Here is a 14,329-nt window from a genome sequence, read left to right on the forward strand (position 1 = left end):
ATCGTTCGCGAACGACCCATCACTAGAATGAAGTGGTAGCACCCAATTTTAAACGTGTACAGACGTTAAAAACGGCCGTGTGCAGACGTCCAAAATTGACGTCTGTACACATTAAAATGTAACGTCTGTACACGAACGAGAATTCAGACGTTTTGGCACAGTTGGCGTTCCATAGAAGTCGGCGCAATGGACGCCGTCTTTGCATGCAAAGGCAAAGACTGCGGCTTATGTGTTTTGATTCCCGCAAAGACTGTGGTTTGTATTTGGTGAATTACATTTTTTTATTTTTTATTTTATTATTTTTTTGAATTTGTATTACTTTTATCACTTGTATTATTGTTTTTATTGATTTTATGTAAAGCACATTGACCTGCAATTCTTGTATGAAATGTGCTATATAAATAAAGTCTAGTCACCAGACAACTGTGGGTCTGTTGTTGTACTGTAGTTGGAAACTTAGGTACTGTCTACCAAAGCTTCAACAATTTTGATCTAGACCAGTATGCAATTAAATAACTACATTGGTATTGTTTTTATGTATATCACATGTTTGTAAAACAGGAAACCTTTAATAATATTTTAATATTAAATGACTATGGTCAGACAGCATTCAATTTCACCTCAGTGGCTGGTCAAATTTAAGTACAAAAAGTGATTTCCAAAGAGTTAAAACTCTGTTATAACTTCTAACTTACTGAAACCTCCAGAGGCGGTTACACTGAATATATGTGTGCAGTGATGCCTCATGAGAGGTGTTTTTTCTTCTGCTGAAGGTGCCATATGTAGTCATTGGCAACCTCTACAATCTTAGTCATAGCCTCCAACACCAGGACATCAATGTCATTGTTCAGCTGTGTCTCTTTATGGTAGTTCTTCACTGGCAGGATGCAGGTCATTGGGACACCCAGCAAATTGCTGCAGGTCTCCATCTGGAAGGAAATGAACCGGAAAGGGCTTGACAATGACCAAAGTGGTTATATATTTATATTTAGTTTGAGTCCACACAGAGGAGAACTTCACAGTCATTTAAATTTGTTGTACCTTAGATTTGATCTCCTTGCTTCGGTAGATATATTTCAGATCCCGTGCCACTTCTGGACAAGCAGTGTCTACCGTGGTCATGACAAGAATTTGAGGAATTCCTATAATTAGATGAGTGTTTAATGTTACACACAGCCGTGTTCTGTATCCAGAGAATCATAAACAGTTTCTGATGTTCACTTACCCAATATTCTGGCCTTTTCCCTGACAGTTCTCATCTTGGCTGTAGTCTCTTTTGATATCATAGACATTTTATCTGCAGACACAACACTCACCAGACAGTGAACTTTGTCACTTAGTTTGGGATCCTTGACGTATTCTGGCTTTGAATTTGTCAAAAATACATTGGGGTTAAACTGTAACAACAAAATAAAAGAAAGAGGGTTAGGTATTAACAGGAAAGTATCTGAAATTTTTTCACAGAATGAAAAAGTAAATTAAAGTAAGAGCCATTTCCTTTTTGTGTAGGCCTAATGTGGGTGGCAGTATAGCAAGTTGTAGGCATATTGGTGGGGTCACACAGATGGGCATGATTTGGGAAGCATACTAGGTTTTGACAATGTCAATCATGTGATACCGTGAAAAGCTGTAAGCATTTGCCTATATTGATTATGATTAAGTGGACAGCTTCGAAATGCCAAAGAAACAAATTGTTAATAAACAAGACATAATCTATGAATGCAGGAATTCTGTCTGTGTTTCTGTATCTGTCTATTGCGCAGTTATCTTGAGAACTGGGCATTGTATGAAGTGTTTTGCTTCGGACCCAGTTATGTGAAGTAGCCAAGGCCTATTGTGTGTGAAGTTGATTGGATGAGTAGTTATATAAATACATTTACATAGGCCTATACATCTATCATTTGCTATATACAGCCGCGGCCAAAAGTATTTGGAGCAACATACATTTTGTGTTCGCAAAGCTTGCTGGGCCTTGGCATAAAATGACTGCTAACATAATTTCAGTCATATCATCAGCACAGTGGAAAGATTGAACTAGTTCTAGCCAGGTGAAATCACACATTCTGATTGGATTTTAAGAGCAGATTGACTGCTGTAAAATAGGGGACGACTATTTGCATATATTGCAAATTTTCGCAACCAAAAGGCTTGAAAAATATGAAATGTGCCGTATTATTATTCCAGTATTCTATAGAAATATGTGAAAACAAATCCTCAGATACTGAACCAGCAAACTTTGCAAAACACAACATTTGTCATTGCATAACTTATGGCCACAACTGTATGCGCTGTTGAGCTGCACTACACGTGAAGCAATGGATCTTACAAGCTGCAAAAGGGCAGTGCACTAGTAGATATTCATTGCCATTGGGTAACACTTGCGTGCACCGCCTTCACACTAATATAGCAAATCCGCATGAAACTGCCCTGACATCATCTTTAACGCAACACAACACTCTCGCTGGATCTTTTTGTCGGCAACCACAGGTTCGACACCTCCTCCATTGACAATGGCGTTGTGCAAATGGATATTCAATCAAGTAGTCCAGTGACTTAAGAGAACACTGGCGTCCGCTATAGACAGTGGTTGCTATTTTATGCCGCTATAATAGTAGCTAATCTGGCTATTTAAGAATGGCAGGTTTGTGCTGTAGGCCCATGTCCCATGCTCCCAATTCTCTTTGACAAATCAGTAGTCTTCAGTGTTCTCATGGCACCTTTTGTTATTGCTTCAGATCTCTTGCAACCCCAACGGAGTGGTTCCAAGAAAAGTACCAGATACTAGGTTCCAGGGTGGCACAATGGAAGACCAAAAAAGTCGAGTTGAGCCGTAACCACGCAGTGGAAATGCATCATAAGTGATGTAGCCGTGGATCTTGCTAGCTGGCAATGAACACTGCACTATGTGGAACATGCGGCAAACTCGTTATCCCCTGATCAGTCAACATACAGTGAGTCCCATGGTCCCAAGTAGCCCATGAATTACAATGCTAATGTTAGTGCATGTTTTTATGCGTTCAGGTTTGGTGTACCTCATAGCCTTCTGGGATATGACCTTTGAGTGCACTGATGATGTCGTCAATGTGCACCCCTCTGGATTCCTGTTCCTCCAGACCCATGGTATCGTTGAACACAAAAGGTGAACGTCCTTCTCCCTCTTTAATATAATGTGTTTCATACTACAACAGCAAATAACTCCTTTCAGATTATTTTTATTCATGGTTTAGATGCATCAGTTACTAAACTGTAATTGAGTTCATCATACAGTATTATATTAATATAAATATGGAGTCAGTTGGCTGAGCGGTGAGGGAATCGGGCTAGTAATCCGAAGGTTGCCAGTTCGATTCCCGGTCATGCCAACTGACGTTGTGTCCTTGGGCAAGGCACTTCACCCTACTTGCCTCTGGGGAATGTCCCTGTACTTACTGTAAGTCACTCTGGATAAGAGCGTCTGCTAAATGACTAAATGTAAATGTAAATATATATATATATATTTGTCATTCAAGATTACTTACTTTGCTGGTAAAGCTACTGTCGGAAAGAGACGCTACTAGCACACTCATGACCACACGTCCAGCAAAGACACTTTTGACTGAGTTGATAAAGCTGGACTTTCCTGCCCCAACAGGTCCATGCAGCAGGATTCTGATCATGCCAAATTCAGGATCATTCAGCGGGAATGTTCTGAGTTTCTCCACCATCTGGTCTCTATTACTGTAAGAAAAATGCATTATTTCACAAATCAATATGCTATGTAATATTTATTTCAGAATTTGACACAGTTTGTGCAAGTACAATACAGTTTCTTGCCCATGTATACATATGTATTTTTATCAGTACTCACGTCCAGACAGTTTCCCTCCAAGGTTTTTCAAGAACTGTGTTTAAAAAACCCCCAGTAGAATTAGAATAAACAGGAAGTTTGCAAAATTGCAGGTTATCCTAAGACATGGAACTTGTATGTAGTTGAAAAAAACATCTTGCAGCATAATCTTGGCTAACAACCAGATTTAATGCAAATTCTGTTGAGTTTCTACCCAACTGAATTTGAACTGAGTGGCATGTGTCTTTTCAACACAAGGATCTTAAAATGTATGATAAGTGACAGACAGGGAGGAAGACGAGGGAGAAAGAGAATGTTGAATTAATAGAGTAGAGTGCATTTAAAGCGGTTTTATTTAGAGTAAAGAAATTAAATGTTATACTTAATAGTATACTATTTAAGCGCAGCTAGTTCAGGCAGGGCAATTGGGCAGCGCGCGTCATCTGCTCATTACCACACCTGTGTTAGTCAGCACAAGCCCATTGGGCCACGTCCGATAAGACGGCATTAAAAGGCCGCGCGGATACGCACACACACGCACACACTCAACCCATTTGTTGTATGATCATGTTTCTGCCATCCTCCGCCATCCCCTTCTCCCCCGTGCTGTCTGTATGTTCTATCCATCAGGGGGATTATATCTCTATTGCTCCCTGCCTCATATGTCATGTATGTATGTGTTGCATCAAGGAGGCAGAGTGCTTCCCTTAGATCATCCACTCCGCCAAAGTCAAATCTACATGTCCATGTCATGTAACAATAAATTCTCAAATCTAATACGTGATTGTTTTGACTGAAATACTATAGTAAAATTGAAAAAATATTTTAAAATACTTAAATATACAGTAAAGCTGTCCCCCTTTGACAGTATACGTAGGTGTCTCACTTTACCAATGTCACATGATCAAATGTGGTCAGCAGAGGTTCAAAGAATGTCATGCTTCCTGTGTTTGGTCTTTCAGGCTTTTTCCTTATGAATAGTTTAAGAGAGACTGAAAGCTTTTCATTAAGGTAATATGTTTTATTATATGGCAATGCATTCTTGGCAAATAAGTGACGTACAAAGCTATTTTTCTGAAAGTGTCCCACTTAACCTGTATTCTCTCTATATGGTAAATAACGACTGTAATCGTCTCTTACCTGCAGACGGCACTGAAGGAAACCAATAATTTCTCAAAGCAGATGCCATGTCTACCTATTCATGGGTACAACAATTTGAGAAATTAAAAAGCATCTAACGTTGTGGTGGTGGTGTTGACTCGTTACCTCCCATGTTGACTGTTTTGCAGGGGAGGTCAATACAACAACTTCAACATATGACATGTCTTTAAGGAATTTATTTATGTCAAAAGCAACATATTCAAAGAAACATATAATTTATGAATGATAAAAACGTTTCACCTGCACTGCACTTTCTAATATACAGGCATTCAACACAGTAGTCTCAGAATTTGCTATAGTCTACCAACCTAGATTTTTTATTTTGCACAGCATCACATAAAATCAATGTCTATTCGATTAAGAACACAAAACAACTTTTCTAAATGTTGGAACATCTAATGTAGCAGTTTTAGCAGTCTACCTAATGTACAAGTCCATGTATTATGGAGAAAGACTTTACAGAAGAGATTCCAATAACAGCAGAAGCAGAAAAGACTTACCCTCTTGGATGTCTAACAGATAAGCAGGGGTGTGACTAGACATGATATATATGCAGATACCCAACCCAGATACCAGTTACTTTCACTTTCCCGGGGTGCCACCGGTATGCCACAGGTGAGCATGCCAGTACGTCACGTTGTCTGAGGCAGGGGCGGACTTACATTTAGTCAAACTTGTAATTGCCTTGGGCCCCAAGCTAACATCAACCCGATTTTCGTGTTGGACAGGGTACACACCTTTAAGGATGATCAGATTGCCATCTCGGTAGGCACTGCATAATTACCGTACGGACAATGAACCGCTTTGTTCTGTCAATTTCTAGAATGTCACTGTTGATTTACATCAGGGAAGGGGAAGATAGTGAAAGTAAAAGTGGTCAACTTGATGTAAAGTAAACAGGCTGATTTACATGAACTAGGTAATGAAGATGTACAAACCAGAATGCCTTAAGTTAAATATGTACTGGCATCTGTTGTACAATTATTGATATCTATGACGCAGAGGTGAATGTAGCTTATTGGTGACATTTAACTCACTTTTCCCTCTCCCCCATGGGTGTGTCTGAGGGCATGTGTGGTGTGTGCTCTGGAATGTCCCTCTGTCTATCCATCCATAGATACAGCTATCAATGTGACAGTTGAGTCCTTAGGTACATGACTGGCCCACCCAGAGCTTGAGATGTCCTCCGCAAAATGTCCGAATGAGAGACAGGCGAGGAGGAGGGGGGAAACAAATGGGTAATGAAGATATACAAACAAGCAGAACACCTTCAATTAGATATGTTCTGGCATCTGTTGTACTATTACTTCTATCTATGACAGGAAAGTGAATGTGGCTTAATGGAGACATTCGATTGGTCAATTCATCCCAAGCATCTGTATTAATTCAACCATAAAATACTTGAACGGCATACTCACTTGGGCAAACGGTAAGTGTGAACAATGTTTTTAGATAACAAATAATAACTTTCCAGACTACAGTTGTCCACATTTTCTTAGGTGACCAGCAGGAGATCCATTTTTGTATCTAAACATGATGACATTCAGTCTATTTACATGTTAATCACTATACATATAATATAAGCACTGTCGGGACATCATCAGGTCCAGTGTGTAAATGAGCTCGCTGTGTAAGGGCAGATTAGTAAAAGCAGTGTTGAGGCCATTTCTCCCAATCACCCTTCTTCAGGTGTTGTTCATCCTTTTCGTGGCCCATGTGGACATTGAATTCCTAGGCAGATCCTGACCGGGCCTGACTCTCCACCCTGACAACTTGTAGCAAGAAAGGTCCAGAGAATCTAAGCTGGTATCACTTATGCCACCTGCTCACAAGGTGAGTAATGGACCACTGAAGGTTCCGTCCAAACACCAGTCTCTAACCCAAATGTAGTTTAGGCTGATTTCAATGATCAGTCTGGTGTACCCACTTAATGGATCAGACCGCTAGATTGAAAAAACAACCATATTCATCCTGACTTAAATGTGTTATTTGGAGCATTAGGGTCATGTGACCTGCCTTGAACAACCTAGTAACTTTATTTACAAGTGGATTGGTTCACGTTTTCTGTTTTCAGAATCAGAATGAGCTTTAATCGCCATGTAAGTTCACACAAACAAGGAATTTACCGTGGCAGGAACGTGCATACAATAAACATATACTGATCTTAAATATAAAAATTAGAGAATGTACAATAGAAATAAAACATTCTAAACAACACTATACAGTGTAATATAAAATAAGATATAAAATAAGATCAGATAGTTCAATGTGACTGGTAGAGACCAGATGACATTGTGCAATGTGCAATAGTGATGGATGGACTTATAAATAAATGAATGTCTTAATGACAGTGGGAGTCCTTAGACTTGTTGGAGAGGCCAGCCACGGATGGAAAGAAACTTGTTTTTGTGGCTTGAGGTTTTGGTCCTGATGGACCGCAGCCTCCTGCCGGAGGGGAGTGGCTGGAACAGAGCGTGTCCAGGGTGGGAAGAGTCGGCCACAATCTTTCTTGCTCGCCTCAGGGTCCTAGAGGTGAACAAGTCCTCGAAGGAAGGCAGATTGCACCCATTCACCTTCTCAGCATCTCGGATGATACGCTGCAGTCTGCTCTTGTCCTTGGCAGTGTCAGCAGCATACCAAATTGTGATAATGTGAGGATGGATTCAACGATGGCTGTGTAGAAGTGCACCATCATTGTCTTTGGCAGGTTGAATTTCTTCAGCTGCCGCAGGAAGAACATCCTCTGCTGAGCTTTCTTGATCACCTCACTTTCAGTGATAGATGATCAGTGATTTTCTTATCTGTTCAGGATGAGGCTCTACAACTAGAACTGAGGCAGAGGACAAACATGGGGGTCAAGGAAGGTTGGGCGTAATACAGCTATCAGACATCCATCAATATTATTTATTATTACTGATGGACTTCTGACAGATGTATGGTCACTGAAAATGTTGTTGTTGTCCCTGCAGTGTACTATACTGTCTCTTTACTATGCCTGTTTCATGTTGTTTAATTGTAACTTGTTTAACTACATGCTCTTATGGTTCTTGCCTTTGGCACTTATTTGGTTTTTCACAAAGTATGCTTCATGTTTTGGCTACCCGCAATGTTTGGGGCTATCTCGTTGTTATGGTCAGTGACTTATGCACTTTTGTAAAGCGCTCTCTTGGAAGTCGCTTTGGATAAAAGCGTCTGCTAAATGAATACATGTCAATTTAAATGCTTCCAAGAATTGCCCCTTGGCGATTTTTTGTATTTTTATTGTATGTTCAAGTAAATATGTATAAAAGTTTGTTCAAAATTTTCTTTGTAAAACATATACATTCAATTGGCGTGTTTATTTATTGTGCATGATTATATTTTATGCTTATAAAAGTATTGACAAATTTTGTTGCACTCTTACCATAACTCTGTAAGTCATGAACAGGCAAACGACATGTCACGGTATGGCAGAGTAGAAAATCAATGTACACCAAAACCCTCGTGCTAACGAAACACTGCGTGAAATTAGACCCTCGCCCAATGAAAAACATTGCAAAACAGTCAATTGTGCAGTAAAACATTTTGTTTGTGTTGCTGTCATTTTTAGGATACTAATTAATCAACAATCATGACTTGGATTGTATTACAATACATTAAATAGGCAAATGGCACCTACACAGATAAAGACAAATTCTTCTGACCTCAGACTTTTAATGATAAAATTCCACCACAATATGCACACTGGGGGCTTAATTAATGAGGTGAAACTGATCAAGGCCAGGGAAGATGAGCACACAGGCAGGGTAGAAGAAGGAGACTCTGAAACGAGAGGACAGATGAGGACATCAACATACAACAGGAATTAAAATAAGACATGACAAAGAAAACATAACCCAGGGCAGGATGTTATAATACTGCATACTCGTGAGGTTTTTATTGATTTATATTGATCTATTGACATCTAAATTGAAGGTATGGTTAGGTTAAGTTAAGGTATATGTTTTATTTATTTATTTATTGTCCCATAGGGAAACTCGTCTTGGCTTAAAGCCAATCAATCACACAATACAATGTCACAATGCACACAACTACATAGATTATATATACAGAATATTTGCCTTTTGGAGATAAAGTTAGTTAATTCTGTCTGTCTGTCTCAGTGGTATAGAGGACAGCCTAAGTAAATTCAATCTCTATATGGAATATTTGGTCTTTTATTATTTTTCTAGTCGGCATCTTCTATAGAAGAAGCCCCTGGAAAAAAATAATAATAATAATTTCAATCTCTATGGTTTTCATGGTGGCTTACTATTGTTGTTGAAGTGTCCATATGTAATCATTGGCTGCCCCCACAATCTGAGTAATAGCCTCCAACACCAGTACATCTGCTTCATTGTTTGTCTTTGTCTCTTCATGGTAGTTCTTCACTGGCAGGATGCAGTTCATGGGGATCCCCAGCTCATTGCTGCAGGTCTCCATCTGAGAGCAATTAGAACCATACAGGGTTTTATAATGACCAAAGGCTCAGCCAAGACCACAGCAGAGTAACTTTAGAGCTTACCTGCTTTTTAATTGCCTTGCTTTTGTAGATATTTTTCAGATCCCTCTTCACTTCTGGACAAGCAGCGTCTACTTTTGTCATGACAAGAAACTGAGGAATTCCTAGAATGTCATGGGATGAAATGTACTTGGTAGGTCAAATGACAAGCCACTGTCTTCAGTAATCGCGCGACTAGTTGTTATTTAGGTTTGTGGAGAACATTTACCCAGACTGCTAGCCTTCTCCCTTATGGTCCTCAGCTTGCATTTGAGTCCATCTGACATTCCAAATAAGGCATTTGCAGACATGACACCCACTAAACAGTGGACTCTGTGTTTTAACTCAGGACTGCTGTTGTAGTCTGGTTTTTCTTGTGTCAAAGGACAAGTGGGGTTGAACTGTATCAGGTAAAAAGTACAGAGAGATGGAGAGTTAGAGATTGCATCTCTAACAGGATGGGAACTATGGAGGAGCCAGGGGGAACATTGGCTCCTCTTAGGACTTGCGCTCCCCTGAAAATATAATTTGTGAATTTTTGGGGGTCTCTAAAATTAAATATTTTTCCCATGAATTTGTATTTTTCTCTATCTTCATTCACTTATTGACTATGCATCAAATTAACCTACGATAGATGCATTATTCATGCATGTGGGTGATTCAGAGCTAATTCACTTTACGTAACTAGTGCAGTGCCCTTGCCTGTGATGCAGCTGGTAATTAAGATGTCGGTTTTTTGATCTGGTGCATGTGAATGAACTCAACTAAACACAATTGTTTATGAAATGTATATTGTTTATATAGGCAAGGTTGTAAAATAAACTTGCCTTTGTCCATCAGTCATCAATTTCCGTGTTCATAGCCTAATCAGTGATTATTTCATTAGAACGTTTCCCAGCAAACACACAAAGTAAAGGCACTGTATTTATATAGTGTTGGTAATTTGATTTTGTGATCTCTATTTATTGTTCTAGTGCATAGTGCCCGAGATGCTGTCGGTGCATGTAGCCTAGTTCTGCCTAAGCCTATAAAATGTTATCAAAAGTTTGGCGTGAGATTATCATACTTATCAACGGGGAGGGGGGTATTTCTCAATAAGTGAGAAATACAAGTTGTTGCGTGAGAGCATGAGAAATTGTTGAAATGCGTCTCACGGCGAATGTGTGACAATGGAGGGCCCTGGCCTAAAGGGTGTTTGCTGTTTTCATAAAAAAAAATGTATATCATGTTCCTTTGAGCTATGCAATGCTGTCATTTTTTAACAATTATTTTCTATATCACATTCACATAAATAAGACACTGACAACCGACCAAGGAGGCTACATTTGTAAGAACATGTTCCTGTCAAAATCCTCGTTTAGAGCTCGCTATATCCATGCCTCAAGAAACCAACAGAGAAAGCTTAAGTTGTAGGAATAGTGTTCTTGTCCTATAGCGCATGTCCTTGGGTTCGGAAATGGACATTACAATTACTACTTTGCACAGTGTCCAATTCTCAAACTAATACCTAGTCAAACAATCGTTGGCCTAAAATCCCACCATAAAACTTGCAGACAGAGATTTCTTGCATTGTAGTATACATATTCCTGTGATGTTACAATGATTCGTAAAGACTTAAAATGACAATTGTATTCATTGTGTTTTGTATTCAGACAAGGATACTACACAATAGCTATGTAAATGCAAGAAGTACGTTTGCTCAATTAACTATATAATCTCACAAAATGGCTAGCGTATACAGACCATTTTGAACTATTCGATATTTGATCGTATTGCCCCACCTATAGTAATGAAATTAAAGACTATCTACAAAAGTTAAAATGCATTCAAATCTGAAACACCCACAGTGCCTTGATGATATGCATCTGAGCAAGGTCTCATAGAGCCCTTCTGGTGAATACTAGGTACTCCATGAAACAACTTGAAACAATTGTCATGTGTTGCTGTGGTAGTTACATGTTGCAGAGTAGCCTACCTGATAACCTTCTCGGACATGGCCTCCAAGAATGCTGACGATGTCATCAGTGTGCACCCCCCTTGATTCATCTGTCTCCAAACCCATGACATCATTGAATTCAAAAGGTAAGCGTCCTTTTCCATCTTTAATGTAATGTTTTTGATACTACAAGAATAAAAGACACTTCCCTCAAAACTTTACATATTTTTTTTTTACAAAACAGTATATAATGTGTAAGGATGTATGTGTTTTCCGGGAATACTTGCGTTCTTGGTGAAGCTTATGCCAGTGTGAGCATCTACCAGCGCAGCAGTCACAACACGTCCAGAAAAAGCACTATTGATTGAGTTAACAAAGCTGGACTTTCCTGCGCCAATTTGTCCCATTAACAGCATCCTGAGCTGGCCCATATCAGGATCATTTAAATCCAATTGCCTCAGATCCTGAATCATAGTATCTCTCTGCCTGTCCAGAGAATTGCCAAAAATATATTTTTATAAATTTACTACAGTAATTTAAAGGGCTGCTGAGCAATGTTACAATACTTTTTCAAGAATTGCTAAACACTTTTCTATTTCACTGTATTTTTCATCAGTCAGGACAGTAGGCTACTTACGTCCAGTCAACCTCCCTCCAAGCTTTGTCATAAACTGTAGACATAAATAAACTGTTTATTTTACAAGTACAATTCATTATGGATTTTGTGAAATTAATTTGGGTCAGGGGCATTTCAAGAAGTTTAAAATGGGGCGGAGAGGACTGACCTGAAGGCTTACATGGGTATAACAATATGGATCATTCAAAAGTAACTAACCTAGTGATGGTGGTGGTGGTGGTGTTGACTGGTTACCTCCCATGTTGACTGTTTTGCAGGGGAGGTCAATACAACAACTTCAACATATGGCATGTCTTTAAGGAATGTATTTAGCAGACGCTTGTCAAAAGTAACATATTCAAAGAAACATATCATTCATGAATAATAAAAACATTTCACTTGCACTGCACTTTCTAATATACAGGCATTCAACACTGTAGTCTCAGAGCTTGCTTTTGTCTACCAACTTTGATTTCGATTTTTTATTTTGCACAGCATTCAATAAAATCTATGTCTATTCAATAACAGTTTTAGCAGTCTACCTAATATACAAGTCCATGTATTATGGAGAAAGAGTTCACAGAAGAGATTCCAATAACAGCAGAAGCAGAAAAGACTTACCCTCTTGGATGTCTAACAGATAAGCAGGGGTGTGACTGGACATGATATATATGCAGATACCCAACCCAGATACCAGTTACTTTCACTTTCCCGGGGTGCCACCGGTATGCCACAGGTGAGCATGCCAGTACGTCACGTTTTCTGAGGCAGGGGCGGACTTACATTTAGTCAAACTTGTAATTGTCTTGGGCCCCAAGCTAACAAGAACCCGATTTTCGTGTTGGACAGGGTACACACCTTTAAGGATGATCAGATTGCCATCTCGGTAGGCACTGCATAATTACCGTATAGACAATGAACAGCTTTGTTCTGTCAATTTCTAGAATGCCACTGTTGATTAACATCAGGAAAGGGGAAGATAGTGAAAGTGAAAGAGGTCAACTTGATAGTAAACAGGCTGATTTACAAGAACTAGGTCATGAATAAGTACAAACAAGCAGAACGTCTTTAGTTACATATGTACTGGCCTCTGTTCTACAATTATTTATATCTCGCTCTGGATAAGAGCGTCTGCTAAATGACTAAATATCTATGACACTGAAGTGAATGTAGCTTATTGGTGACATTTAACTCACTTTTCCCTCTCCCCCATGGGTGTGTCTGAGGGCATGTGTGGTGTGTGCTCTGGAATGTCCCTCTGTCTATCCATCCATAGATACAGCTATCAATGTGACAGTTGAGTCCTTAGGTACATGACTGGCCCACCCAGAGCTTGAGATGTCCTCCGCAAAATGTCCGAATGAGAGACAGGCGAGGACATGATGGCATTCAGTCTATTTACATGTTAATCACTATACATATAATATAAGCACTGTCGGGACATCATCAGCCTTCTTCAGGTGTTGTTCATCCTTTTCGTGGCCCACGTGGACATTGAATTCCTGGGCAGATCCTGACCGGGCCTGACTCTCCACCCTGACAACTTGTAGCAAGAAAGGTCCAGAGAATCTAAGCTGGTATCACTTATGCCACCTGCTCACAAGGTGAGTAATGGACCACTGAAGGTTCCGTCCAACCACCAGTCTCTAACCCAAATGTAGTTTAGGCTGATTTCAACGATCAGTCTGTTGTACCCACTTAATGGATCAGACCGCTAGACTGAAAAAACAACCATATTCATCCTGACTTAAATGTGTTATGTAGAGCATTAGGGTCATGTGACCTGCCTAACAACCTAGTGACTTTATTTACAAGTGGATTGGTTCACGTTTTCTGTTTTCAGAATCAGAATGAGCTTTAATCGCCATGTAAGTTCACACAAACAAGGAATTTACCATAGCAGGAATGTGCATACAATAAACATATACTGATCTTAAATATACAAATTAGAGAATGTACAATAGAAATAAAACATTCTAAACAACACTATACAGTGTAATATAAAATAAGATATAAAATAAGATCAGATAGTTCAATGTGACTGGTAGAGACCAGATGCCATTGTGCAATGTGCAATAGTGATGGATGGACTTATAAATAAATGAATGTCTTAATGACAGTGGAAGTCCTTAGACTTGTTGGAGAGGCCAGCCACGGATGGAAAGAAACTAGTTTTTGTGGCGTGAGGTTTTGGTCCTGTAGGGCTGTTTTGGCAGCCCCTTTTTCTCACTGGTCACCCAGACACTCGTCTGGGACATCTTTGATTTGCAT

The 14,329-nt window shown here is 39.5% G+C and overlaps 2 protein-coding genes and 1 non-coding gene across 7 annotated transcripts in view; 1 reads left to right on the forward strand and 2 right to left on the reverse strand.

The window, feature by feature from the left end:
• Positions 1-454: 454 nt before the first annotated feature.
• On the reverse strand, positions 455-12,748 carry LOC136944080 (interferon-induced protein 44-like). 4 transcript variants are annotated; one of them, XM_067237658.1, is made up of 8 exons: positions 12,680-12,748; positions 4,967-5,021; positions 3,848-3,881; positions 3,519-3,717; positions 3,033-3,179; positions 1,226-1,397; positions 1,042-1,142; positions 455-929 (listed from the first exon to the last, which is right to left on the reverse strand). In XM_067237658.1, the coding sequence occupies exons 2-8, from the start codon at positions 5,013-5,015 to the stop codon at positions 744-746; spliced, it is 888 nt and encodes a 295-aa protein (XP_067093759.1). In that variant the 5' UTR covers positions 5,016-5,021; positions 12,680-12,748; the 3' UTR covers positions 455-743. The 4 variants fall into 4 exon arrangements, with proteins under 4 accessions (XP_067093759.1, XP_067093761.1, XP_067093758.1 ...); XM_067237657.1 differs by lacking the exon at positions 12,680-12,748 and adding an exon at positions 5,488-5,513 and having other exon boundaries at positions 483-929; XM_067237659.1 differs by lacking the exon at positions 12,680-12,748 and adding an exon at positions 5,488-5,513 and having other exon boundaries at positions 484-929; positions 1,042-1,109.
• Positions 6,970-14,329, reverse strand: part of LOC136944078 (interferon-induced protein 44-like) — a 31,541-nt gene continuing 24,181 nt past the window's right edge. The window contains exon 10 of one of the 2 annotated variants that reach the window (XM_067237654.1): positions 6,970-8,788. In XM_067237654.1, the coding sequence (XP_067093755.1) occupies position 8,788 (1 nt within the window). In that variant the 3' untranslated portion in view covers positions 6,970-8,787. The remainder of the gene's footprint in view (positions 8,789-14,329) is intronic. The other variant, XM_067237655.1, reaches the window with a different exon arrangement.
• LOC136944986 (U7 small nuclear RNA) lies at positions 9,170-9,225 on the forward strand. The gene has a single exon (XR_010876818.1). It is a non-coding gene; the product is annotated as a U7 small nuclear RNA (small nuclear RNA).

The sequence above is a fragment of the Osmerus mordax genome, chromosome 6 (genome assembly GCF_038355195.1).
Source record: "Osmerus mordax isolate fOsmMor3 chromosome 6, fOsmMor3.pri, whole genome shotgun sequence".
Lineage (NCBI taxonomy): Eukaryota > Metazoa > Chordata > Actinopteri > Osmeriformes > Osmeridae > Osmerus > Osmerus mordax.